Source organism: Camelus bactrianus, chromosome 11 (genome assembly GCF_048773025.1).
Source record: "Camelus bactrianus isolate YW-2024 breed Bactrian camel chromosome 11, ASM4877302v1, whole genome shotgun sequence".
Classification (NCBI taxonomy): Eukaryota; Metazoa; Chordata; class Mammalia; order Artiodactyla; family Camelidae; genus Camelus; species Camelus bactrianus.
The window spans coordinates 46,796,886-46,824,816 of NC_133549.1; the positions used below are offsets into that span (position 1 = coordinate 46,796,886).

The window sequence follows — 27,931 nt, forward strand, 5'->3', positions numbered from 1 at the left end:
AGTTAATCCGGGAAGTGCTGAGTGGTACTTGCAGAAGCCCTGAGGCTGCCCCGCACGGCCCCTGCAGGAAGTACCTGTAGCGAGGAGTCTGTGCCCCACATTGGAAATAGACTTGAAGTTAGGATTTCAGAAAGGGGGTCTAGGTAGCAATTCTTCAGACTGCCCCATGGGCAAGCTTGGCTAATGTTCCAGCAGGTACCAAGAGAAAACTCAAGCCCCAGCATCCTAGCCCTGCATTCTCTCATCTCCTGGGGGCTTCTCTATGCAGAAAGTCAAATGGAAGGATTTGGCCAATGAGAAACTGGACATCCTAGAACAATTTTAACTGATAGGTATATATTTGGTGCTGTAACATAGGCCTAGGGAAAACCAAGAAAAGATGCTTCCATGATGCTGTTACCATTGTGCTAGACATAGACACCTAGTGACGGGCGTTTTGAAGGGATGAGAATGAGACCAAGTTGGGAATACACTTTTAGAAGCTAACTGGAATGAAAGGTTTGGGGCAGGAAGATGGGCAACTGTACCCCCCACCCCCACCACACCCCACCTCCATGTGATCACGGTGCTGGTGAACGGATTGTCTAACCCCATGAAGACGTGGGAACATGGGCAGGATGTGGGACATACCTCCAAACCTTTCACTTTAATACTGTTCGTAACTCTTTTGCACATTTTCAGAGAAGAAACCAATACGGTGTGTTTAATTATAAGACTATATTGAATAATTTAAATAATCCACTAAAATGTTGATGATACAAGGCAGGCATGAAAACTAATGTCTCCTCCTCTCTTTCTCTTTCAACCTAATGCTGTGGGGTCTCCATCTCCATGTGATCCGCACATGGTTTGCCTTCTTCCTGCCACGTATGCGATGAGCAGCTAACAGAAAAGGTAACTGTCCTAGATGCTTTGCTAGATTTAAGGTTCATGTATTTGCTGCCTAGAGCTGATAGGTAAAAATAATTGTTTTTAAATCCAGGGTTGTGTTCCCGACCCATAAAGGGGACATAACTGTGGTGTATGTGTAAAGAGATTTATGCTATACACAGATAAGAGTTAACTTTCCTTGAGTGGAGTGGTTCCTTCTTCCTCCCCTCCAGACAGAATAGGAGGCTACGTTGCAGGTGACACTCTGTACTTTGGGCAACATCAGTATTTCCTCGGTAGATTAAAATAAGCAAGGGTGGGTCTGATGTGGATCTATTCTTGCTATAAATCTGAGTGGAATTTACAGTAGACGTCTATAAACTGCAGCCTTCTGCAGCTTGAGAATGTTCCACTAGTGATTCTATTATGCTGTCTCTTCTGCGCAACCAGAGAACCACCAGAGGTTCTCAACACTGGCTGCACATTGCAGTCGCCTGGGGAGCTTTTTAAAGCATGTTGGATGCCCAGGTGTCACCCTAGGCTGACTGAATTAGAATCTCCAAGAATAGGTTGGGAGTCACTGGTCTAACAAACCATCATGCCTCCCTAGTCTGGCTTCACATTTTATAATTTTCAGAGCTCTTTCTCTTAATGATCTTAGTTTTTAAAATTAAAGTACAGTCAGTTACAATGTGTCAGTTTCTGGTGTACAGCACAGTGTCCAAGTCATGCATATACATACATATATTCATCTTCACATTCTTTTTCTTTAAAGGTTATTACAAGCTATTGAACGTAGTTCCCTGTGCTATACAGAAGAAACTTTTTTTTTAAATCTATTTTTATATATAGTGGCTAACACTTATAAATCTCAAACTTCCAAATTTATCCCTTCCCACCCCCTTTCCCCGGCTAATGATCTTATTTCAGGTCCAGAACAATCCTCTGAGATGGATGGAGACAAGTTGTGTTATTAGCCCATTCAGTGTTATTAGCCCAGACAGTGATGCTCAGGGATGTTAAATAATGTGCCTGGTCTGACGTGGCTTGTAACATAAGGATATGGCTTATAACGTAAAGGATAGAACTTGAATTAGAACCAGTTTTTCCAACTCTTACCTTAGTGAGCTCTGTTTTGCAATGCATTGCCAGCTAAAGGGGATAAGGAAGTAAAATACTAGAAAACATATACTGGAGAATGAAATAGTAAACACATACTGGAGTTTTTCATTTATTTGTGTATGTAAATATCAAGTCAACAGGATAAAAAAGTCAAAACAGACAAATGAATAGATCGTATCTACAGGAGGTAAGAAAATCTTCTAGTACAGCTGTGGTCATTAAAGCCAAACACATTTCACTGGCCAAGGACGACCATTTCACCTCCAGCTTCTGGGTAGGGGAATCCTGAATGCTTTTGTGCTTGGAAACAGAAGTCCTGTCATCTCGCCTCTTTCAGGTTCCGAAGGACCTGTTTCTCTTACCTGTTACACATGGGTTTTCCTGCATTGACTGGAAATCCAGGTCGTGATGAAAGATTTTTCCATTTTGATGTGTCTTTCTTTAGGAGGAAGAAATCATTGACTGGTGGAGTAAATTCTATGCTTCCACAGGGGAACATGAAAAATGTGGACAATATCTTCAGAAAGGCTATTCCAAACTCAAGGTACCTCGGCCTGGGCTGCTATGGGTGGAATTCAGCATCCATTAAAACTGGCCACAGGCAGAGCTCAGTGAAAGAACGAAAGGTCCGAGAGATGCTGGGTGCTGAAGGGGAGGGATCGGGAGCACGTCTGGCCTCCGGGCGAGCCCTGTTGCCAGGGATTTTGGCTTCGCCAAGATTCCCGGGGCTTGAGGACAGCAGTTGATTTATGGTTACGTGACTACCACATTAGGGCTTGGGGACATCTGGCAGAGGGTTGGGACTGGGTTGGCACCACACTAATTAGGCCAACAATTGTCCAGGTTGAGCCAGGGAGACCTTAGAAGTCATGGTCCTCTTGCAGAACCACAGGAAATATCAACAAGCTTCATTCTGTCCTGCAGACGGGCATCGCTTTCACTAGCTGAGAAGTTGATCCAGTCACGTGTGCAGGGTACAATCACAGCTCTGTGTCCAGGAGGAAGACAAGCTATTGAGCTAGGCAGGTCTGACCATGGGTGATCTCACTGTTAAAATGCTGAGTTTTCTAATTCTTTATTCAGTTTTTCTGACTGTAATGTACTTAAGTAGAAGAAATAAATGCTAAAGCAAATGCTACCATTTTTAGAACAACGCATGGGAGAAAACTAGACTTTAAAATGAGAAGTATCAAGCCATTCAAATAATTTTCTCCATCAAAGTGGAAAAAATCCACATTCTTTCATGTGATTGTTGTAACATCTCCATGCAGCTTAAGAAGCACCAGCATATAAGGGACCACTAATTTAGGGAAATAAACTGGTCTGGAGGATCAGTCCCCCAGAGCATCCTCCCTCCCTGCCTCTTTCCTTCCTTCCTTTCCTCCTCCTCATCCTTCCTCCTCCGTTTCCTCTTCTAGCTTTCTACTAAAGTATAATTAACGTCCAATAACATAATCCATTCAGTGAGTTATGATGATCATATATACACCCATACAAACCACTACCAAAACAAGGCAAAGGACATTTCCATCCCCCCAGAAAATGCCTTTGTATCCCTTTCCAGTCAGTTCCTCACAACCTGCCATCCCTTTCAGAGACAACTGGTCAGATTTCGTCACCATAGATAGGTTTTGCCTGTTTCCATACTTCACATAAAGGGACTCACACAATATGTATTTGTGTGTGTGTGTGTGGCTTCTTTAGTCCAACACAGTAGTTTTGAGATCCATCACATGGTCTTGTGTATCAGTAGTTTGTCCCTTTTAATTGCTGAGTTATATTCCATTGTATGGATATACCACAGTTTTATCCATTCTCCTGATGATGAAGCTGCTGTGGACATTTTTGTACCACGTGGATATATTTTCATGCCTCTTGGATGAATACATAGGAATGCAGCTTCTGCATCAGAGAATAGGTGGATGTGTGACTCCATAAGACACTCTTCCAAAAGCTCTGGTGTCCTGCTCTCCCACCAGCCATGTGGGGGTTCCAGCTCCTCCAGCCACATCTTCATGCCCACTGGGTCTTGTCAGTCTTTTTGATTTTTAGACTCCACCTGTATTTTACTGAGAAATTAAGAATGTCTGGATGGTTTTCAGATTTACGATTGTGAACTAGAGGACGTACCAGAATTCGAGGGCCTGACAGACTTCTCCGATACTTTCAAGCTGTATCGAGGCAAATCAGATGAGAATGAAGACCCTTCTGTGGTAGGAGAGTTTAAGGTGAGTAAAATGTGTGTGTTTGCCCTATTTAAAATCCACCTCTATTTTCTTGGTAGACCTAGGATAACATAAGGGTATGGCTTATAACATAAAGGATGTTTACCTCTGGTCAGGGACATTTCCTCTGGTATCTGGAGGATGCTAGAAGATGCTGACAAGGAAAAGGGCAACAGGGTGGGGGCAGAGCACTCAAAGCCATTCTCACTATCTATCACCCTGCTCGTGCCTACCAGTCTTGAATCCTGCTGAGTCAGCCTCTCCGAGCTCTGTTCCCCTCCCCTTGTCCCCTGCCCACTCCCAGGCTTCAGCAGGACCATTGCTGTCCCAATTGACTGTCCTCACCACCTTTCTCGTCCGTACACCAGTCCATCCTCCATGCAACCACATCTGATCTTGTTTCTCTGTGGCTTAAAGGCATGGCTTGGGTTTCTACTGGGTCAAGTCTCAACTCCTTCCTAGGGTGGAGCCAGTCTTTCACAGGTGACTTGTCTCCTGTGTCACCACACCCTCGCCTAGCCCCAGACATACCCTGTCCTCTCACAACTCGGAGCCTTGGGACAAGCTCTTCTTCATTCCCTAGTGCCCTTCCTTCCTTCTCTGTGGTCTAATGAACTCCTCATTCTTTCAAGTGCCGGCTCTGATGGCACATGCTTTGTGAAGTGCTCCCTGGTCGCTCCTGGCAGAGTGACTCACTCCTGCTCCAGGTCCCCACAGGTCTGGTCCCTGCTGGTATTAGAGCACCTTTCACATCATAAGTGTCTGCTTTCATGAGTGCCCCTCCTCCGACCACAGTTGGCAGGTCCGTGGCAGACATGCTGCTAATCCTTTCCAATAGCAGACATTGCTAACTGATCAGACCATTTCCCCCTACACCTGCTCTCTCAAAATCCTTCTCCTTACAGCTGCCCACCAAGCTGGTGTGAGAGTCAAACCTATTTAAAATCCCTGTGCCAGATTGGATTCCTTGAGTTCATTTTTAGGTCCTTAGTTCCTGGTACATGGTAGGTGCTTGCTTCGTGCTGTTATGGAATGAAAGTAGCTAGAAATAAAACCCACACGTTCTGAATCCAGCTTTAGTGTTTCCTCTTGCATGTAAACTGGTTTCAAGATAAACCAGTTTACGCCCCAGCTGGCCTGATGGCTCACTCATCCACAAAACATGTATTGTGCCCCTGCTTCATCCCCAGCCCTGTGTTAGGTCCTGGAGACGCAGTGATGAACAAGAACTATTTCCCAACCTCAGGAAGCTCACAGTCTAGTGAAGAATATAGACAATAAGTAATTCAATTATAACGCAGAGGTCAGTGCGGTGACAGGGGTGAGAGCAGGGTTAGAAGAGAGCATGTAGGAAACACACCCATCCCAGGGGCAGTCAGGGAGGCTTCCCGGAAGAAGTGACTTTTCAGCTGAGACCTGAAGGATGAACACGTATTTGCCTGGAAGTGGGAGGGGGTTCCTAGGGGGTGATGCAAGAAAAGGGAAATCATCCTTAATACTTTATTGGGTTTAAAAATAATCATTTTTCTTCTTATCTTCAAAAACTGTGCAGAATTTCACTCCTCACCATCTCCTTTGCCATCATACTGGTCCAAGCCACCGCCACGTCTTGCCTACATTCTTGTCTGGCCTCCCTGCTTCTCCCCTGCCCTTTCTTCTCCCCTGTGATCTATTAAGTAATTACTTCATCATTTACTTTCCCTACTGGCAACACGCAAGCACAACGTGGTTAAAGGCGGCTGTCCATCACCCAGTCCCACAGCCCTCGTGGCTGCCGCGCAGGTCCTGGGGGAGCAGGGCACTGCCCCGGAGCCCTCGGCACCGGCGCCCCAGGGCCCTGCGAGTCCATCTGTGTGTGTCTCTCCCAGGGCTCCTTCAGAATCTACTCCCTGTCGGATGACCCCAGCGTGCCAGCCCCTCCCCGGCAGTTTCGGGAATTACCTGACAGCGTCCCACAGGAATGCACGGTTAGGATTTACATTGTTCGAGGCTTAGAGCTCCAGCCCCAGGACAACAATGGCCTGGTAAGAGTCTGGGTGTGGGGCCTTCTCCTGTAGCAGGGTAATTACAGGCATCAGCGCAGTAATTGTCATGCTCTTTCTATTTGGGCGTCTGTTATCTCATGCAGGGGAAAGATACTGCATCCAGACAATCTGTTCAGGAGGATTGTCCCAACAGGGATTTACCTCAGAGCCTGAAGGGGTTTGGGAGCCTCTGGTTCGTCCTTCTCATTTTACAGATGGGACCTCGGAGAACTGCTCTGTCACTGCTTTCCCGCCGTGGCCTCTGCCCCACATGGCTTCTCCAAAGGCGCGCTGGCTGCGGGGCGCCCGGGGGAGCCTTGCCCAGACCTGGTCTCAGGCCACCCCTTCCCATCCGCGTGCAGGCGAGAGTGAGGCTCACCTGAGCTTGTCCCAGAAACGGACTCAAACTGGCACCCCAAGGTGACATAACGTGTTGTCTGTCTTGTCCCCACAGTGTGACCCTTATATAAAAATAACACTGGGCAAAAAGGTAATCGAAGACCGAGACCACTACATCGCCAACACGATCAACCCGGTGTTCGGCAGGTAACGCACATCTCCTCATGTTTTTCTGTGGTTCATTTCTTCACGGCCTCTCGGCTCAGGATGCGCTGTGTGCCAGGCTCAGAAAGTGTCCTGGGCCCTGAAACTCTGTGACTGTGAACTAGACAAATGTCAAGCCACTGGGGCAGGTAAGAAGTACATAAATGCACAAAGAATTTTGTGGAAGCTAAATGTGCCCTGAAGAAAATGAAAGCAAGGCTGGGAGGTTTGCTCTGAGACCTGGGGGCGGGGCTGGGACAGGCCCAGGAGGCCGGTCAGGTGGTGGTTCTAGGTGGGAAGCACAGGCCGGGACACGGAGGTTCTCACTCCCTGACCCTGTTTGAGCCGTTTTCTGAGATGCTTTGCTACGTTTTGAGCCAGTGTTGACTCTGTTACCAGAACTAAAGAGGGGCAGAAAGTGAGGGGGTCAGATGCCCTGCTCCCTCTGTCTTCTGTTCCCTGAGATTTTTAAAATAGCATCATGGCCTTCATCATTGCCGCTATATGCTTGTTTCTGGACTGTTACCCGGAGCCCATCAGCACCGTCTCAAGGGGAAGGCAAACCCGAGTGACCTCTAAAGAGGACCGGCTTTTTCTGGCTATAAGCTGCCTTGACATTTAGTAATTGCTGCTATTTGCTGAGCTTTTCCTGCATGCACACACTATGCTGAGCCATTTATATGGAACTTCTCAAAAACCTCACAACTCTGGGGGGCTCCATGTGACAACAGAGGAAACTGAGGCACAGAGAGAATCAGCGCCCAGTGCACTAGCTGGTGAGAAGCAGGGCCAGGACCTAGGCTCAGGCCACCTGACCCCAGAATTGGTGCGGTTGCCACACTACACTCTGGGCAGTGCCACCGTCTGATTTTCACCTCAGGGTCAAACCCAGCTGCAGGCAGGGCAGGGCGTTGCAGCCCCACTTGGCAGGTGAGGGAAATGGCACCAGCGCTGGGTCCACAGAGCTGGTACACAGCGCAGCCAAGACTTACATAAAAATTCCTGATCCAGCCTCGAGCTTTTCCACCACCCCTGGTAATGCTCATATTCATGGCCAAGCCATCACCTGTAGAAAAATGTTGTTTGTACAAACCATTGGTAAGAACAGCATTATTTTTCCCCAGAACCCTGCCGAGAGGGAGAACATTTTGTTATTTGACGTGTGGCTGTGTTTTAATTTCTGGCTTTATCCTGCCCATCCATTTCTTCTCCAGTCGTGTCTGTTGATTGTACCCTTACACATTCCTTCCCTCTCTTGAGTGTGCATGCGTGTGTGTGTGCCTGTGCATACACACACACATGTGCACGCGCACACGCGCGCACACACACACATACACGCGCACACACCCCTGCTCTGTGCGGAACACCCCGGGACCAGGCAGTGGAAGTAATCCTCTGGCACAGCAACATGATCATTTTCCTTTTCTTCCGCTGATCCAGCCCTGAGGTCTAGACAGGAAAAGGCATGCAGGGCAGGAAGGAGGACTCCGTACGAGGGAGACAGGGAAGCAGAGAAAGCCAGCTTTTATGGGAGAAAGGCAGCCCTGTCTGGGTCGCTCCTCTCAGAGGAGCCAAGCACAGGCTTAATTAAGTGGCAGGAAAAGTCTTGCTTAGAGCAACCCCGGAGGAAGTGATGCTGTCAGCATCCATTCAGCCAATCCCCGTCTGGCGTCCATGCAGACTTCGCCTCACGCAGCAGGGTGGAGCCAAGGGGATGCTGGCTCTGCACCCTCAGATGGCCAGTCCCTGGCCTCAGTCTTACAGGGTGACTTTCTTCTCAGCGGAGACCCTCAGGGATCCTGGGACAGGATTTCAGGAAGGGGCAGCCTTTCTTCCTGCTCGAACACTGTTCAGCATATTGTTAGCACATCCTGGTATCCTCCGCATCACATTTAGTGCAGCGTCAGTCTGCCAGAAGATGCTAATCAGTGTTCCAAGGAAAAACATATTCCTTCATCAAACCAGGGCTCATGGGTTAAAAAAGGTAACTGCAGGACTTTTCAGAGCCTTTGGTTTGCCCAGAGGAAGGCCAAAAGAAGTGGTTCTCAACCTTATTTGACCAAAGAATTCTTTTTCTCAAGGGACACATATAACTGTCCCTTGGAATCCAGTAATGGAATTTGGGGGCAGGTGTGGGCATGATTCAAGCACCTTCTCTCCTGTGCTGCCTTCCTCCACAGGCCCCCGCCTGGCTGCAGCGGCCTAGAGAAGTCGCTGAGATTTATCTAGGAGATACCCTGGAAGCTTCTCTCCAGAGCCCCACTGACACACACCCTTCTTCTGCTCAAGGGATTAATGTTCCTGGCTTTTCGGGCAAGAACCAGTCCACACAACAGAGTGACAGGAGGAGGGGCAGAGGCACAGGGAGAGAGGAGAGATGCGAGAGGCCTTTCAGTTTTCTGTCCACAAAGTTTATTGAGCACCTACTATGGAACCCACCCCTCTGTATGCAAATACAGAATCAAACCCACCCATCAGGAGGGAGCCTTCTTGGCAGCTTGAACCTCACAGCTTTCATTCCCATCTCTTGCCCCCCATGCTCTTGTGGGGTGAGTCTGGGATGTTCCATGGAGTAGTGGTCTCTGTCAAGGCAGAGGAAGGAACATAGGGGCACAGATAAGGGGCTATAAGTCAGGGTGTTTATGTCTTACTAATCTCCCAGCTGGGTAGAGAAGCCCAGGTGCCCAGTTAATAGGCTTGTGTGATAATAATGTTAATAAAGCTATAATGATTAATATTTTATTTATAATTTATTATCACCAACATAATCATAACTACTGGGTTTTAAGCAACGCACCCATGCCAAATGCTTTCTATACATATCTTCACCTTTTCTATACATTCTTGACCCTTATAACAACATGGAGTGGTAGGGACTGTTATCACCATTTTACAGATGAGAAAACTGAGCATGGAGAGGTTAAGTAGCTGGCCTGGGGTCCCACAGCTAGTAAGCAGCAAAGCTGGGACTCACGCTTAGGCATGTAAAGCCCTGGATCTCCTCCTGAGCAAGTATATAATCTGTTTTTATTACTAACCATGCATTTGTTTGTTTATTTAGAATGTATGAACTGAGCTGCTACTTACCTCAGGAAAAAGATCTGAAAATTTCTGTCTATGATTACGACACCTTTACCCGTGATGAAAAAGTAGGAGAGACAATTATTGACCTGGAAAATCGATTCCTTTCCCGGTTTGGGTCCCACTGCGGCATTCCCGAGCAGTACTGTGTGTAAGTGGCTTTGGGCATAAATGCAGGCAGTTAATCCCCGGGGAAGCTCTGGTGCTCCACTTCAGTGCCTGTCTTCATTGAGACACTGCTCCTTTGAGTCAGGTAGATGCTGTTATCTCAGAATTATCTTAGGGAGAATCAGAGCTGTAGCACTGCCCAACTCCTGGGGGCGCCATTCACATCGGTGTCTGTAAAGTGCTGGCCCCTGGAGCAGAGCAGAGCTCCGTGGGGATGGCTCAGGTAGCAGGACTTGGAGAACCAGTCCCTCCTCCCCCATTCTTTGAGCTTCCCCTCCTTGATGCCAGGGACTGAGCGCTGGCAATGCTTGATGGCAGGAATTCCCTGCCCTTTGGAAACCGGGATTCCCTGCTCCTCCCTCCAAACTGATGGATTTTGTGGTGCGCCCTTTCCCTGAGTGCTGAACAGTGTCTTTCTGTGGTATCCAATGAGATACAGCCTGTGATTTCTAGTTTATAAGTTAGCCTCTTATGATTATGGTGATCTCAAACTCCTCATTTTTTACAGAGGAGGGAACTGGGGTTTGGGGGAGGATCAATTGGCTGAGGCCAAAATAATCGTGGATTTTAGGTCTCTAAATCCTAAATAGATTTCTAGGCAAAAGCCGATGTGTAGAGCATATTCCCTGCCCCCCCCCCGTTACATGACAGTGCCTCTAAGTATGTGGGTGTGAAGCCCAGAAAAACCTGTGTACCCTGTGGTAACTTGGGGTGTGGGGTATTCACAGTTCTGGAGTAAATACCTGGCGAGATCAACTGAAACCAACACAACTGCTTCAAAACGTAGCCAGATTCAAAGGCTTCCCACCACCCATCCTTTCTGAAGATGGAAACAGAATCAGATATGGAGGACGAGACTACAGCCTGGATGAATTTGGTAAGCACATTGCCATGGACTGCAAGCTGGTTACAAGGTATAGCAACCCATTTATACTCCTGGGTTTGCGCTGGGGAGGTGGGTGGGCAGAGTGGCACCTTAATACCATAGGGGATTCCGCACACATGACCATCTAACAAAAGCCCCATTATAGCAGAGTTTGGCTGTCATGTCAACGTCAGAGTGGACACATTTTCTTGTCTGCCTTGTGTTTCACTTGACCTTTTTAGGTCACAGCCATTTGAGCTTTGAACACAAAGTTCTAATAATTAACTACGTTCCATGTCGTGCATAATTAGCTCTAAAGTGCTCAGATAGTAGTGCAGGAACGTCTCTTCCAGGTTTATTCTGTCATTCTTCCAGCCCTTCTCCAAGAAGGCTCAGGGATGCTGGGGGTTGGTTTGAAGACTCTGCTAAGTTCACAGCTGGCTCACGTCCGAGCTGGGGGTCTTGCTCTCTCCCAAGCAGTAAGTTTTAGTACAGTCTGTCCTGACACACAGACAGCTAGCTGCGTTAGGACAAAGACTGAAATAAGCTTAATAGAGCATAGAAGCTATGGCGTGATTTGGTGTTTGACAGGGAAGAGGGCCTCCTGGAGGGGCTGGCAATAGGGCTGACTCTGAGGGTGCCCAGGATACTCGGAGAAAGCTGGGCAAAGACACACATGGGAATGCAAGTGCTTCCTGACACTTGACTGTTTATTCTTGACATGCTAAGAAACTATTTGTCTTTCTATCCAAAGAGGACCTAGTCAGTATCAGGGATAATTAGATGTTTAAGAAATGCTGATGTCGCTGTAACGTGAGCACCTGCAAAAGGGATTGAGAATAGACTGGCAAGCAGCACGGCCTCATGGAGAAGGGTACCCCCAACAGTCGAACAACACCCCAACAACAAATTTCAGTGGCTTAACACAATAGAGGTTTATTTCTCATAAATTCAAAACAGGTATTCCTATAGGTGAGTGCCCTCTTCCAAGTAATGCCTCGTGAACCTGGTCCTTCCATCTTTTGCTCTGCCATCTTCAGGACGTTTTCTTCTGCATCTGGAAGAGAAAGGCACACAGGGACTCCTACATGAGAGGGTTTTATGGGCCGGGGCTTGAAGAGACGCACACGTTACTTCCGCCTGCGTTATGTTCTAGCCTAGCTTGGTTGCATGGCCACCCCTAACTGCAAGGGAGACTGGGACACAGAGTCTGGCCGTGAGTAAATAGGGGCTGCTCTCACACATTCTAGTGTGTTCCGGTCCCTTTGCTAGCAGCCCACAAGTCAGGTATGAGCCTGGCTGGGGCAGGGCCCCTGGTCAGGAACTGTTTCTATCGACAGCACTTTCATAAGCTGAAGTTTGCACAATGGCACAGCCTGCCCAGCTTTGCAAAGTCTGGGGTGAAGTGCTGCAAAGCCCTCAAGGCGATCTGGTTGAACTGGTCCCAGAAGCCCATCCCTGTCTCCCTGTCCTTTTCTATTGCAGAAGCCAACAAAATCCTGCACCAGCACCTTGGGGCCCCCGAGGAGCGCCTAGCCCTTCACATCCTCAGGACTCAGGGGCTGGTCCCTGAACACGTGGAAACAAGGACCCTGCATAGCACCTTTCAGCCCAACATCTCCCAGGTAAAAGGCTCTCTGCCAGACGCGGCGGCAGTAGCTGACATGGGCTTGCCTCTTGTAATGCTTTTGAACACTTTTAGATACACAAGAAATACAAATGAAACTCAGATTAGCTTCATCCCAAACGGGAATTTATTGTAAGGATCTTCAGGTAACTCAGTCAGCCCAGGCAGCAGAGTGACCATGACTCAGAACAGACGTGGACCAGGGTCTCCCTGCCTCTTGTCTGTTTCTGAGCCCACTTTAGCCTGCACTCTTCCTGCAATCGTCACCTTCCCCTGTGTCACAGTATTGTGGACACTTTCTGAGCTTATGTTATAATGTAGCCTCATCTTCTTCCAAATGTGGAAAGGATTGGTTGTCCCAACTTGGCCCCTTTGTCCACCACTGGACCACTCGGCTCTAGCCAGGAGAGCAGGGGCACAGGTCACAGGATGGCTCATCACAGGGACCCTGTGGGAGGAGCCATTCCCAGAGAGGCAAGGGGAGACATGGAACATGACAAAATAATCTGTGTGGAAGCTTGTTCTAGTGAAGATTCCCAGGCCATCCGTGCCTGCAGAGAACCTGGAGAGGTTCTGATGTGTTCTGATGTACATGGTTAGGAAATCACACTTTAAGAAATGTTAATCTAATAGATGCAAATATTGTTGACGCTGAGAGCAGAACCATGGTCGACAATGGGCCTGGGCTTACTGGGTTATTCTGTCACTCACTCTTACTCTGTTCCATGTTTTCATTTCTTCTCCCTTCCCCCAGAGAGCCCATTTATCCTCCTCTCTCCCCTCCCACCCCTCAAATGAGTAGTTTTAAGAAATTACAAAGCGAGGAAGATTTCTCCCTGGGAAGTCGCCAATCCTCCCACCACCTCTGCCTGCCACTTTGAACAGACTGTAGCTGGATCTTAGGGGACACCTGGGTGCCTGATTTCTGCAGCGTGCTTGATGTATTGTAGAACCTTGAGCCCTAGAGATTAGCTGGAAAAGAGTCAGGATCATGGTAAAATATAATCCCTTTTCAAGAGCTCCAGTTAATTCATTTTGATCACAGTGCATTAGGAAGCCAATCGAGTGGTTTCCTTGGCAACCTACTTAAAGACCAGTCTGTTTTTGTCATGAAGGCAGAGTCTACAAAACATCCAAAGAAAGACAGTTTGGGGAATTTTAAGTTGGATCGTATGGTTGATAGTTTAGTAATGGCATTCCTCGCCTGTCTGGAAGAGTACTCCAGTCAGATAGATGGGCCTGGTCTAGGGCAGTCAAAGACCTGAGAGGGGCCTCACCAAGATGGCAGCACAGCTGTCAGTCCAGACTTTCACCCTCCCCCTTGGTGGGAGCCCCCATCTTGGGGGAACTGTCATGTTCTTGTCATTGTCTGAGTCTCTCCTTAGAAAGTGCCATGCTGTTAATTCTTTATTTTAAAAAATTAAATACCTTTTTGCATTATATTGGCTTTCTGTCTGGAGGTAAGTAGAGAAACCCTTGGGTGTCACAATACTGGGACTGGTATCAAGTAGACAATGCGATGATCGATAGAGGGACAGGATGAAAACTGTTCTGAGAGAAGAGCCCAACTTTAAGTTGTTGTAAGAGGGTGTGTGTATGTGTGGTGTTAGCAGTGGGAAGACTCAGACTATGATACAGGTGGGCACGCACCTCCATCGGAGACCCCTGGGAGAGAATGGGGTGGATGGTCTGAGTGACACTGATGGTATAAGATTCGTCTTGCTTCACTCTTTTACTCCTTTTTTTTTTTGCTGTCCATATGGACTAATAAATTAGGAGACCCAAAGAACTAGTCTCGCCTAAGAAATATGAAAGAAAATTGTAGCCTCTACCACCCATCACATAACTTCCTCTTTTCATTTTTGAATGATCTAGGGGAAACTTCAGATGTGGGTGGATGTTTTCCCCAAGAGTTTGGGGCCACCAGGCCCTCCTTTCAACATCACCCCCCGGAAAGCCAAAAAGTAAGTAATCTTGAGACCCTGCTGTATTGCCCTGGGGTCTTGGGTCAGGACCAGAGGAAAAAGGAACCTTCTAAATGTGCTCCTTTCAGGTACTACCTGCGTGTGATCATCTGGAACACAAAGGATGTTGTCCTGGACGAGAAGAGCATCACAGGGGAGGAAATGAGCGACATCTACGTCAAAGGGTGAGGCCGGCGCGCGAGTCTTTGACACACTCAGAACAAAACAGGCTCTCTTTCATGACTGAAGGTGTCCACTCTAGGATCTTGGCTGCTCGAAGCTGTTTTATCTCGTTAATGCAGTTTGTTTAGGGAGCTCCAGGGAGACAAAGGGAGAAAGAACAGGAAAGAAAGAAACCCACGTGAACGTTGTTTGTAAGTGGAGGCATCTCATGCCGATCAGAACTGCTCAGTGTTTCTCTGCTTCTCTTCTAAGAAAGCGGGTTTTGTTCAGTTTGTTAAGCAGACTTGTTATTTCTGAGCCTTTTTAGTCATATAGTTCATTTTAAATCCTTTTTGAGACCTTGAATAACTAGCTCTATAAACAAAAGTAGAGCTTCCAAAATTTCTTTTTCTAGGGATTTTAGATTTTATTACCAGCGGCTCAGGTCCACAGAAAAAAAGGAAACATGAGCAGAATCTTTAAAATCATTGATTCCACCATCATTTCCCGAGTGCCTGCCTCCAGGGTGTGAAGTGTCATAGGTGCTCGTTATGCTGTTACTTGTGTAATTCAGTCTGAGGTCAGGGGAAGATGAAATGAGATATCCCAGTTCAAACAATGAGGCAGAAAAAAAAGGGAGTGAATTCCTTCCTTCTCTGCCTTTTGTTGTATTCAGGCCCTCAACAGATGGGATGATGCCTACCCACACTGGAGAGGGCCATCGACTTTACTGAGCCTGCCCATTCACATTCTAGTCTTACCCAGAAACATCCTCGTAGACACACCCAGAAATAATGTTTAATCTGGGCATCCCACGGCCAGTCACACTGACCCATCAAATTAACCATCATACTATGGAAAATTTAGATAGTATATTACCACTTCACATGGATTGAGTTTGGTTCCTTGATATGTAAAAGATAAGACTTGTTGAAATTTAATATATTCATAAAGTGAGGACAAAGTTTCACTTAGGATCCCAAGTGGCCTTCAATCAAAACTTTGGTAAAGACATAATTACTGTTATTTAGGTTCAGTCTAAACAGGGAATGGTTCATTAAGTTCTTCATTATTTCTCATTTCAGGATCTTATTACCATTCCCCAAGGAAAACTAATTCCAGCTAATTATATATATGCAAATTTATTTGAGTATCATAAGCATTTTTTTTCCAATCAGAGAAACAAATTCAAGTAATACTGGACGGAGAGAAAACTCCAGTAATCAAAAGAATAAAGCACAATCTAAAGTAGCATATTCTATTTGGAATGAAAATCTAAATACTATTTGTGAAAAGATGAATAATGCACTACACTTGTAGGTATGGCTTTGTAGGTAACACCCGGTAAGTACACAAATACATACACTTAGAGTAGTTGTTTAACTTGTTTTCCAATTAAAATGTGAAAAAGATTCATGAAAAAAGGGAGGGAAGAGCTACAGGGGTAAGCGATCTGGGGGAGGGTGATGGTGACATCTGGGGATGGACCAGGAGGTGAAGCTACCAAGGTCCTTGCCAAAGAGTGTGGACTCTCTTCAGGGAGTTAGTTCAAGAGCTTAAAAGTTAATTGTCAGAAAGACTCAACTAAGTTCTCTGGGTAGTTAATTGACTACGAAAAAGTAAAACTACTGTAGTTGATTGGTATTAATACCACTACCAAAAATAGGATCTAATGTCAGCACATGACTTTCTAGAATCCATGGTCCTTTGAGCAGAGTGATAGTCCTGGACTTTGGAGTCAGGCAGGCCTAGGGGTTATACTTACTTCTGTCTGTTGCTAGCTGTGTGAGATGCAGATCCTTTGTGAACCTCAGTTTCCTCATCTGTGAAATGGAGATAGTTACACAGTTGGGAAGAATAAAATAAGTCATGTTACATACCTGACCTGGTTCATAGCGACGGTCGTAAACGTGACTTAAGGATTTCCCCCTTCCCACCCTGGCCTTCTCATTCTGTCCTCGTGTGGACCATCTGAAGAGAGCACATATCATTAACCTCATTTTACACATGGGAGATGAAGCTGAGAGTCAATGGAAGAGTAAATTCACAGCCAGACTGGCCTCCTACCGAGAGTCTCTCCCCGTGGGGTCCTGACGTCATTATCTCTAAAAGCTCCCCAGCTGATTCCAGTGACTCTAATGTGCAGTCAGTGTTGAGAACCATGCATTCCTCCACTTTTCTAGTCTAAAATCTCGTATTTCTCTGGTTCCAAACCAAGAGCCTTCCCCATAGCAGGTAGATGTGACAACACTTCCTCCCAGCCACGTTCATTCATGCACCCCTTCAACCCATCTACTGTATGCCAGGCACAGGCCAAAAGCAACTTTACAGATGTCAAAAGTGAAGATGTTACATTGCTGGTGGATATGAATTTTTATAGATACGCATATAGAAGTAGCAGCTTACATCTCCCTTGCTAGTCTCATTAATGTGATCAAATTGAGGAATAATTTAAAAAGGAAGCTGTAAGATTACTTAAGTCATGCCTGTTTGCTTAAGTAAAATATGGAAAAGGAAACGCTAAAATTTTGAACTAACCCATATTCATTGAGCCTATCAGCAGTGATGACAGACACGGATGAGTTATATAGTCAGGGAGACTACAGTCATAGCCAGCAAGCTTCAGCGTTCCCAAAATAGCAGCCCAGTTGTTGATATTTTCCAGAAAATTTCACCTTATCCCTGTTAACTGAAGTCTAAAGGGTTTCCTGCTTTGGTTTTAGAGGAATTATATTTTATTTGGCTACAACCTGTGTTGGAGGCAATGGAGTGCCTCCCCTCCATAAATCACCCCCTAGCTCCATAGATAACTGGAACCTGCCCAAGAAAAGTGCATTAATTCTCCTGCCCTTGACTCTTCTAATCACTGCACAATTTTGCGGCTAGATTACTTCTCAATCACACGAAGCTAAGTCTATTTGCTTCTGCTTTTCAGCTGGATTCCTGGCAATGAAGAAAACAAACAGAAAACAGATGTCCATTACAGGTCCTTGGATGGCGAAGGGAATTTTAACTGGAGGTTTGTCTTCCCATTTGACTACCTCCCAGCTGAACAACTCTGCATCGTTGCTAAAAAGGTAAGCTCTGAAATATGCCAGTGGGGAATGGTGGCACACTTAACACAGGCACTCAGAAGAGGTCAGAGCTGCTCAGTGCCTCCAAGGTCATGGGGCCAGCTCCCTCTTGGTACAGATGGGGACTTGGAGACCCCCGGGGTGTAGATACTTACACAGGGTCACACAGCTATGGCAGCTATTTGTGTGGTTAGGGGTGTAAGGAGCACAACTTTTCTTCCCCCCAACAGGCGGGCAGCAGGCAGAGGGATCTGGTAAAAGGTAGATGTGGGGGTCTTGTATCAATATTTACAACAACCTACGTATATGTTTATGTTACGGGGAGACCACTTTCTTCCACTGATAAGCAGCACTGCTGGACTCATTAACCAGAGGGGAAACACTACAGTAGGTGAAGTTTCCCTTTTACCTGCCATTTTAACCCTGAGCATCTGCCTTGCTTCCTTCAGAAGCACATCCATGAGGGTTCAGGGCCCTCCTGGTCTTAATTTGTCAGACTCTCACTTATAGAACTCAACTCAAACTGGCTTATACCAAAAAGGTGATTTATGGGCTCACATTATTAAAAAGTCCAGGGTTGGCTGGCTTAAGGAACGCCTGGATCCCAGGCTGAACCAATGTCTTTAGAAACCGCTCTCACTTTCTCTGCTCCTCTGCTGGCTTTCTTCCATGGGCCTCATTCCCTGGTGGAGGCAGAATGGCTGCCAGCAGCCCTAGCTTACATCCTGCCTCTCAGCAGAGGGAGGACAAATCCCTGAAGGCACTAACCAGGTTCTGGAAATTGGGCCCCAGAGTCTGCCTGTTCGAGGTCACAGGCCTGTCTCTGAACCAACCAATGTTGCCCAGGGATGTAGTGCTCTGACTGGTGCAAGAGGGATAGAGTTGGTTCTTCCCAAATTGCATGAATCTTTAAGGACAGTCTGGCTGCTTTCATCCCAGAAAGGGGGCCTAAAACCTGGGCAGGTAATAATAGCAGATTTCTTTTATAGGCCCTCACCCCATCCCTCCTTGTCCATATTCTATAAACTCTCCCTAGCTCTGCCTGGCACCATCTCACCCCACACCCCACACCTGATCAAAATATACCCACCTCAAGGATTTCCAGTCAAGATGGAGGAGTAGCAGGACCATGAGCTTGCCTCTCTGTGCTACCACGACAAAACCACAACTGACTGCTAAAAAACTATCAAAAAACCCCACCAAAAAAACACTAGAACCTAGCAAAAAAGACCATCTTCAACTGGAAACATAAAGAGGGAACCACAACACGATGGTAGGATGGTTGTGCTCACGATATAATCAGGCCACATACCTCCAAGGTGGGCGACCCACAAGCTGAAGAATAATTAAGTCACAGAGGCCCTCCCACAAGAGTGACAGTCCTGAGCCCCACGTCAGGGTCCCCAGCCTGGGGTTCTGGCATTGGGAGGAGGAGGCCCTAGGACATCTGGTTTTGAAAGCCAGCAGGACTTAACTCCAGGAGCCCCATGGCACTGGGGAAAACAGAGACTTCATTCTTTTGGGAAGTGTACACAGAATCTCTTGTGTGCCAGGCCCAAGGGTAGAGGCAGTGATTCCACAGGAACCCAGGCCAGGACTCCTTGCTGGCTTTGGAAGGTCTCCTGAGGAGGTAGGGGACAGCTCTGGCTCACCTTGGGGACATAAAAGCTGGTAGCAGACATTCTGGGAGTGTTCATCTACATGAGCTTTCCTGGAGGCTGACGTCTTGATAGGATCATTAGCACCAAGATCTAGCCCCACTCAACAGCCTGCAGGCTTAAGTGCTGGGAAGCCTCAGGCCAAACAACATACTGAGTGGAAATGCAGCCGCACGCATCAGTGGACAAACACCTCTACCACGCCCCTACCACCAGAGGTCCAGGACGAACCTTCACCAAGCAGTGGGCAAGCACTGAATCCTCCTGCCAGGAAACCTGCATAAGCCTCTAGTCTAGCCTCATTCATGGAGGGGGGCAGATACCAGAAATAAGAAAACAACCCCAAAGCCTATGGAAGGAATCCACAAATGCAGGCCAGACTCTACACTGGGGCCTGCTGCACCCTGGCCCTTGGGTGACAAGAGAGGAGTGTACTGCTGGGACGCATAGGACGTCTCCCACAGAGGGCCACCTCTCCAAGGTTGAGAAATGTAAGTAAACTACCTAAAAATACAAAGACAGACGATATGAGGTGGCAGAGGAATATCTTCCAGGGCAAGGCACAAGATAAAACCCCAAAAGAAGAAATAAGTGATGAGGAGATAGGCAATTTATCTGAGAAGGAGTTTAAAGTACTCATGGAGATGTTCAGAGAACTCAAGAGGAGTATAGATGTAGAGAGCTAAGTTTTTAGCAAAGAGTTGGAAAATATAAAGATTACCCAAGCAGAGTTGAAGAATAAAATTACTGAAATGAATAACATACCAGAAGGAGCCAAGAATAGACTAACAAGTCAGTGAGCTAGAAGACAGATTAGTGGAAGTCACTACTGCAGAACAGAAAAAAGAAAAAAGAATGAAAAGAAATGAAGATAGTTTAAGAGCATTCTAGGACAACATGAAGTGCACTAATACTCATGTTATAGGGGTCCCAGAAAGAGAAGAGAGAGAGAAAGGACCTGAGAAAATTTTTGAAGAGATAATAACTGAAAACTTCCCTAACTTGGGAAAGGAAACAGCCACCCAAGTCCAGGAAGTGCAGAGATCAACTCAAAGAGGAGCACACTAAGGTACATAGTCATCAAATTGACAAAAACTAAGGATAAGGAAAAAAATACTAAAATTAACAAGAGAAAAGCAACAAATAACATACACGGGAACTCCCATAGGTCATCAGCTGATTTTTCAGCAGAAACTCTACAGGCCAGAGGGAGTGGCATGATATATTTAAAGTAATGAAAGGGAACTACTTACAATCAAGAACACTCTATCCAGCAAGGCTCTCATTCAGATTTGATGGAGAAATTGAAAGCTTCACAGATAAACAAAAGCTAAAAGAATTCAGCACTACCAAACCAGCTTTACAACAAATGTTAAAGGAACTTCTCTAGTCATCAAACCACAAGAAAAGAGAACAAAGAGAAAAAGGAAAAAAAAAAAGACCTACAAAAACAAACCGAAAGCAATGAACAAAATGGCAATAAGAACATACGTATCAATAATTACCTTAAATTACCTTAAATGTAAATGGATTAAATGCTCCAACCAAAAGACAGACTGGCTGAATGGGTACACTGTCTACAAGAGACCCACTTCAGAGCAGAGACACGTGCAGGCTGAAAGTAAGGGGATGGAAAAAGATATTCCATGTAAACAGAAATCAAACAAAGCTGGAGTAACAATACTTATATCAGACAAAATGGGTTTTAAAATAAAGACTGTTAAAATAGGCAAAGCAGGACACTACGTAATGCTCAAGGGATCAATCCAGGAAGATGTAACACTTGTAAATACATATGTACCCAACATAGGAGCACCTCAATACATAAGACAATTGTTAACAGACATAAAAGGAGAAATAGACAATACACAATAATAGTGGGGGACCTTAACACTCCGCTTATATCAAATGGACAGATCATCCAGACAGAATATCAATATGGAAATACAGGCCCTAAATAACATATTAGACTAGACAGACTTAATATCCATCTGAAAGCAACAAAATACATATTCTTCTCAAGGGCACATAGAACATTCTCCAGAATCGACCACATACTGGCCCACAAAGCTAGCCTCAATAAATTTAGGAAAACTGAAATAACACCAAGCATTTTTTCTTCCCACAACACTATAAGGTTAGAAATCAACTACAAGGAAAAAAACTGCAAAAACTGCAAACATGTGGAAGCTAAACAATATGCTATTAAACAGCCAATGGCTCAGTGAAGAAATCAAAGAGGAAATCAAAAAATATTTTGAGGCAAATGAAAACACAATGATCCAAAACCTCTGGGATGCAGCAAAAGCAGTTTTAAGAGGGAAGTTTATAGGGATGCCTACCTCAGGAAACAAGAAAAATCTTGAGTAAACAACCTAACCTGACACCTAAAGCAGCCAGAGAAAGAAGAACAAACAAAACCCAAAGTTAGTGGAAGAAAAGAAATCAAAGATCAGAGCAGAAATAAATGAAATAGAGACTTAAAAAAATAGAAAAGATCTATGAAACTAAAAGCGGATTCTTTGAAAAGATAAATAAAATTGATAAACCTTTAGTCAGAGTCAGCAAGAAAAAAGGGAGGGCCCAAATTAATAAAATCAGAAATGAAAAAAAGCTATAACCGAATTCACAGAAATACAAGGAACCATAAGAGGCTACTATGAGCAGCTATACACCAACAAAAAGGACAATTGTGAAAGAAATGGACAACTTCTTAGAACAGTACAATTTGCCAAAACTGAACCAGGAAGAAATAGACAATATGAATAGACAAATTACCAGAACTGAAATTCAATCAATAATTTAAAAACTCCCAAAAACAAAAGTCCAAGATGAGACAGCTTCACAAGGGAATTCTACCAAACATTTAGAGAAGAGTTAACACCTCTCCTTTCTGAAACTATTCCTAACAATTGCAGAGGAAGGAATACTTCCAAACTCATTCTATGAGGCCATCATCATCCTGATACCAAAACCAGACAAAGATATCACAAAAAGAAAATTATAGGGCAATATCACTTATGAATATAGATGCAAAAATCAACAAATTCTAGCAAATCAACTCCAACAATGCACTAAAAGAATCATACACCATGATCAGGTGGGATTTATCCAGGGATGCAAGTATTTTTCAGTATCCACAAATCAATCAATGTGATACACCACATTAACAAAGTGAAGAATAAAAACCATATGGTCATCTTAATCGATGCAGAAAAAGCTTTTGATAAAATTCAACATCCATTTGTGATGAAAACTCTCCAGAAAGTGGGCGTAGATGGAACATACTTCAACATGATAAAGGCCATATATGATAGACCCACAACTAACATCATACTTAATGGGAAAAAGCTGAAAGCATTTCCGCTAAGATCAGGAAGAAGACAAGGATGCCCACTTTCGCCAATTTTATTCAACATAGTTTTGGAAGTCCTAGCCATAGCAATCAGAGAATAAAAAGAACTAAAAGGAATCCAAATTGGAAATGAAGAAGTAAAACTGTCACTGTTTGCAGATGACATAATACTACACATAGAAAACCCTAAAGAAGTGACCAGAGAACTATTAGAACTCATCAATGAATTTGGTAAATTGCAGGATACAAAATTAATATACAGAAATCAGTTGCATTTCTATACACTTACAATGAAATAGCAGAAAAAGAAATTAAGGAAACAATGCCATTCACCATTGCTCCAAAAAGAATAAAATACCTAGGAATAAACCTACCTAAGGAGACAAAAGACCTATAAACTGTAAGACATTGATGAAAGAAACTGAAGACGACATAAACAAATGGAAAGATACACCATGTTCTTGGATTGGAAGAATCAATATTGTTGAAGTGGCCAAATGACCCAAGGCAATATACAGATTCAGTGCAATCCCTATCAAATTACCAATAACATTTTTCACAGAGCTGGAACAAAAAAATGTTAAAATTCGTGTGGAAACACAAAAGACCCTGAATAGCCAAAATAATCTTGAAAAAGAAGAACAGAGCTGGAGGAATTACACTCCTTGACTTCAGACTATACTACAAAGCCACAGAAGTCAAAATAATATGGTACTGGCATAAAAACAGACACATAGATCAATGTAACAGGATAGAAAGTCCAGAAATAAACCCATACACTTACGGTCAATCTACAACAAAGGAGGCAAGAATATACAATGGAGAAAAGACAGTCTCTTCAGTTAGAGGTGCTGGGAAAAACTGGACAGCTACCTGTAAAAGACCGAAACTAGAACATTCTCTAACATCATATACAAAAATAAACTCAAAATGGATTAAAGACTTAAATGTAAGACCAAATACTATAAAACTCCTAGAGGAAAACATAGGTAGGACACTCTTGGACAAAAATCACAGCAATATATTTTTGAACCAGCTCCTAGAGTATTGGAAATAAAAGCAAAAATAAACAAATGGGATCTAACTAAACTTAAAAGCTTTTGCACAGCTAAGGATACCATCAACAAAACTAAAAGACCTACAGAATGGAAGAAAATATTTGCAAATGATGTGACTGACACAGGACTAGTTTCCAAAATATACAAACAGCTCATACACCTTAATATCAAAACAAACAAATAAACCAAAAAACCAACCAACCCAATCAAAAAATGAGGAGAAGAGCTAAATAGACATCTCTCCAAAGAAGACAGGCAGATGGCCAACAAGCACATGAAAAGATGCTCAACATCACTAATTGTTAGAGAAATGCAAATCAAAATCACAATATCACCTCACACCAATCAGAATGGCCATCATGAAAAAGTCTTCAAATGATAAATGCTGTAGAGGGTGTGGAGAAAAAGGAACCCCACTACTCTGTTGGTGGCAATGTAAATTGGTGCAGCTACTATGGAGGACAGTATGGATGTTCCTTAAAAAACTAAAATAGACTTACCGTGTGATCCAGCAATTTCCACTCCTCCGCATATATCTGGAGAAAAATACAATTCAAAGAGACACATACTCTCCAGTGTTCGTAGAAGCACTATTTACAATAGCCAAGACATGGAAACAACCCAAATGTCCATCAACAGATGACTAAAGAAGATGTGGTATATTTATACAATGGAGCACTATTCAGCCATAAAAAGGAATAAAATAATACCATTTGCAGCAACATGGTTGTACCTGGAGATCGTAATTCTGAGTGAAGTAATCTAGAAAGAGAAAGAAAAATGTCATATGATATCACTTATATGTGGAATCTAAAAAATGGACACAAATGAACTCATTTACAAAACAGAAATAGACTCACATAGGGAACAAACTTATGGTTACCAGGGTCTGAAGGAGGTGGGAAGGGATAAATTGGGAATTCAGAAACTGCACCTGTTGGGGAGTGATGGAAATGTTACCTATCTTGATTGTGGTGGTGGTTTCATTGGTGTATACATCAATCAAAATCTATCAAATTGTACATCTGAAATATGTGTAGTTTACTGTACAGGAGCCATACCACAATAAAGGTGTTAAAAAAAATATATATATATATATATATACACACACCCCCTCATGTCCCATCTGGCCAGGCCTTACCCCCCCTGCTGGCCCTACTCAGTGCTGACACTGTTATAGTAAGCACGTTTTCTGTCCAAGTGAGATGAATGCTTTCAAAGGGCACTTTCTAGAGACAGGCTCAACTTGACGCTGAACCTTGCACACTTTCAGATGATGAGACAACCAGGGGAAAGTGAGGGGTTGGGGGTCAGGTCGGCCTTCAGGTAAAGTTACCTTTCCTATTTACCCACATATAGAGCTGGACCTCCCAGTACCCAGACTGGTCCTTGGAGCAGGAGCCCACACAGGACGGTCAGGCAGGGCCGGACCATAGCAGAGTGGGCTTCTCAGCGTGACAGCCAGACCCTCTGAGCCTTGCAAAGGGGAACATTCCTGGGATGTTCATCTGAAAAACCAGAAATAACCCAACAATCATCCTTCAAATTCATGAAGCACTGGGGGAATTCTTTCTCTGGGGCCAGAGGAACTTAGGTGTAATTAGGCTGTGGACGTGTCCTTATCCTTGGCTGATATTGTCTGGGCAGAGGCAGGGACCAGAGGTAAGAACTTAGAGGACCCTTACCCCATCCTCCCTCCACCTAATTCTAGGATGAGGGATTTGAGGGTCTTAGTTGACCACAGTATGTAAAACCCAATATTTTTCAAAAGCCAAAAATGCCAGAACATTTTAAATCCCCACTGATAAAAGAGTGAAGTCAGGGCCCCAGTCTCACCCCCACGTGGAATGAGTGTGCTCAGATACCCTGTTGAGGGGGAAGTCTGTGGGGTGGGCGGAAGGTTGCTGAGCAGAAGTAACACCCCAGTAGGGGATATTGTGGTCTGGCCTAGGATAGCTTGGCTTTGGGAGGATAATCTAAGCAGGCCATATTCTTCAGGACAGGAGACATAATTACTCCCCCAGGAGTGGGAGCAGGAAGTCACACTGATAGGAACATGGCAGGAAACCTTCTGTTTGGGAATTGCCTGGGACATCCTTTTTGTCACCCATCTGGTGGTCTTGAGATTTCCTGGGGAGCCCAACTGCCTTATGTACACATGGGGTGGAGGGGTGGCCAAAGGGATGGGTTTCGAGTCGGGCTGCAAAGCAGAGAGGTGGCCCCGTGCCTTAATATCAGGGTTTCCAGGAGCCCAAGGGGAGGGTTTTAAGGGTCTGGTAATCGGTGTCATTTGGTTTGTCTGTCCCTCTTGGCATTTCAGGAGCATTTCTGGAGTATTGACCAAACTGAATTTCGGGTCCCGCCCAGACTGATCATCCAGATATGGGATAATGACAAGTTTTCTCTGGATGACTACTTGGGTAAGGCTTGCACTGGGGATACTCTTCTCTAAGAAACTGTCCTTGCAATGAGTAAAATCAATGTACACTTGGGATCAATTACTTAAATCTCCAGTAGTGTAGGTACCTGGGGATGGGGTCACACTCACTGTCTGGATGTCCTCTGAGTGATGTGGCCTGCGGGTCCGCTGTCTCAGGTCCTCTGAGAAGTGGGCACAGCACCCCTTTCCGTGAGGCTATTGTTGTAGGCTCTTGCACCACCTCCTGTCCTGCTATGAAGATTCAAATTTTGTTTTCACAAGGGGATGCCACACCCCTGCCTCCACTTCCAAACCTCTCCCTCTGTCTCCCCCTCCTCTCTCCTCAGCACCTCAGAATTGGCTCCCTCCTCCTCCATGCTGCTCTCAAAAGTCACTGAGGTCCCCTAACGTCCCCAGCCATTGTTCTCTCCATCCTTCTCCGTGGTAGACCCCCCTTCCTGACCTGGGGTCCCTACCTTTCTCGGCCCGCGCCCAACTCAGTGTTCTGATCTCTCTCCCGGGCCTCAGGTGTCTCATCAGCCTGCTCTGTCTCTTCCTCTCACACTGTAAACACAGGCCTTGGCCTTCCCTGGGGCTCTGCGGCTCTTCCCTAGGCTCCCTCAGTGATTCACCAAACCTCACCTCAGTGGAAGGGAAGCTTCAACTTCCACTTTCAGCAAAGCGTGACCCCTAAACCAGTGCGTGCAGCCGACAGCCCCGGCACCTGAGGGTTAATAATAAGAAACACTACGATGACTCAGATTGCAACATGCAGTGTATCCAGTCAACACATCATACACCTTAAACTTACATGATGCTATAGGTCAACTACATCTCAGGTAAAACAAAAGAGAAAAGAAACTATCATGATGATTATTCCCCATTCCCCACCAGAAACCTTCACCTTTATGTTCGGCAGGCACCTCAGACTTACCGTGACTGAGCTCAAACTCAGCCTTTCCTCCCTGACCTCATACCTGCTCTCCTCATGAAGTGCTTTTGCTGTTCACAGCCTCTCTGTTGTCCCAGCCACCCAGCCAGGAGTACCCAGAGTCCTCTGTGGCTCCTCTCTTTCCTCAGTCTAGACATTGTCACCTACTTCATCAGGCACATTTATTTCCTCAGCTCAATGATCTCTGCCACTTGCCAGTTCAGACCTCATTTCCTCTTAGCCAACTGGTACACTGGTCCCTGGCTCATCTCCTTGCTTCCAGAACATCTATCCTGGCAAAAGGAAAGCTCACGGCGGCCAGTGGCTGTGTCTCATTATTCCTCTAACCCTCACAGCACCCAAGTGCAGTAGCTTCGACTTAGTTGGTCCTTCATAAGAACTGAACAAACAAATGAGTATGGAAGTGTTGTCTGAAGAAAAACATACAGCCTAAAAGTTGTGAGTTAAGTTTTATTCAGAGATCTTTCTGAGGACTATAGCCCCAGAGACAGCCTCTCAGAGAGCTCTGAAGAATTACTCTGAAGAGATAAGGGAGGAGCCAGGATATATAGGACTTTTTGCTGGGGGGGGGGATAAATAGGTAGTCTAATATCAAACGATTACTGCTAATCCCAAAGAACAGACATCTCAAGTTAATGATCTTAGTGCTTTTCTATGCTTGGGGAGATGTAAGATTCTGGGCTCACTGAAATTATTTCTTAGATATGCATCTTAACTATCTAGGGTCAGATCCAAGGCACAGAATTCTTCCAGTCTGTCTCCAT

The 27,931-nt window shown here is 45.2% G+C and overlaps 1 protein-coding gene and 1 long non-coding RNA gene across 6 annotated transcripts in view; one reads left to right on the top strand and one right to left on the bottom strand.

Annotated features, from left to right (window-relative positions):
• MYOF (myoferlin) overlaps positions 1 to 27,931 on the top strand; it is a 148,169-nt gene that overhangs the window by 112,997 nt on the left and 7,241 nt on the right. For all 5 annotated transcript variants that reach the window (XR_012510200.1, XM_074373942.1, XM_074373943.1 and 2 more), the window contains 12 exons: positions 883 to 894; positions 2,438 to 2,536; positions 4,095 to 4,220; positions 6,086 to 6,241; positions 6,696 to 6,787; positions 9,846 to 10,016; positions 10,762 to 10,910; positions 12,384 to 12,523; positions 14,401 to 14,489; positions 14,579 to 14,674; positions 17,587 to 17,728; positions 26,117 to 26,216. Coding sequence is in view for 4 of the 5 variants with exons in the window: in XM_074373942.1 (XP_074230043.1) it covers positions 883 to 894; positions 2,438 to 2,536; positions 4,095 to 4,220; positions 6,086 to 6,241; positions 6,696 to 6,787; positions 9,846 to 10,016; positions 10,762 to 10,910; positions 12,384 to 12,523; positions 14,401 to 14,489; positions 14,579 to 14,674; positions 17,587 to 17,728; positions 26,117 to 26,216 (1,372 nt within the window). In the remaining variant the exon portion in view is untranslated. The remainder of the gene's footprint in view (positions 1 to 882; positions 895 to 2,437; positions 2,537 to 4,094; positions 4,221 to 6,085; positions 6,242 to 6,695; positions 6,788 to 9,845; positions 10,017 to 10,761; positions 10,911 to 12,383; positions 12,524 to 14,400; positions 14,490 to 14,578; positions 14,675 to 17,586; positions 17,729 to 26,116; positions 26,217 to 27,931) is intronic.
• The window catches only part of LOC141579128 (uncharacterized), a 144,562-nt gene continuing 142,853 nt past the window's right edge, over positions 26,223 to 27,931 (bottom strand). The window contains exons 3-4 of the long non-coding RNA XR_012510201.1: positions 26,858 to 26,939; positions 26,223 to 26,464 (exon numbers count right to left, since the gene is read on the bottom strand). This is a non-coding gene — a long non-coding RNA (uncharacterized LOC141579128). The remainder of the gene's footprint in view (positions 26,465 to 26,857; positions 26,940 to 27,931) is intronic.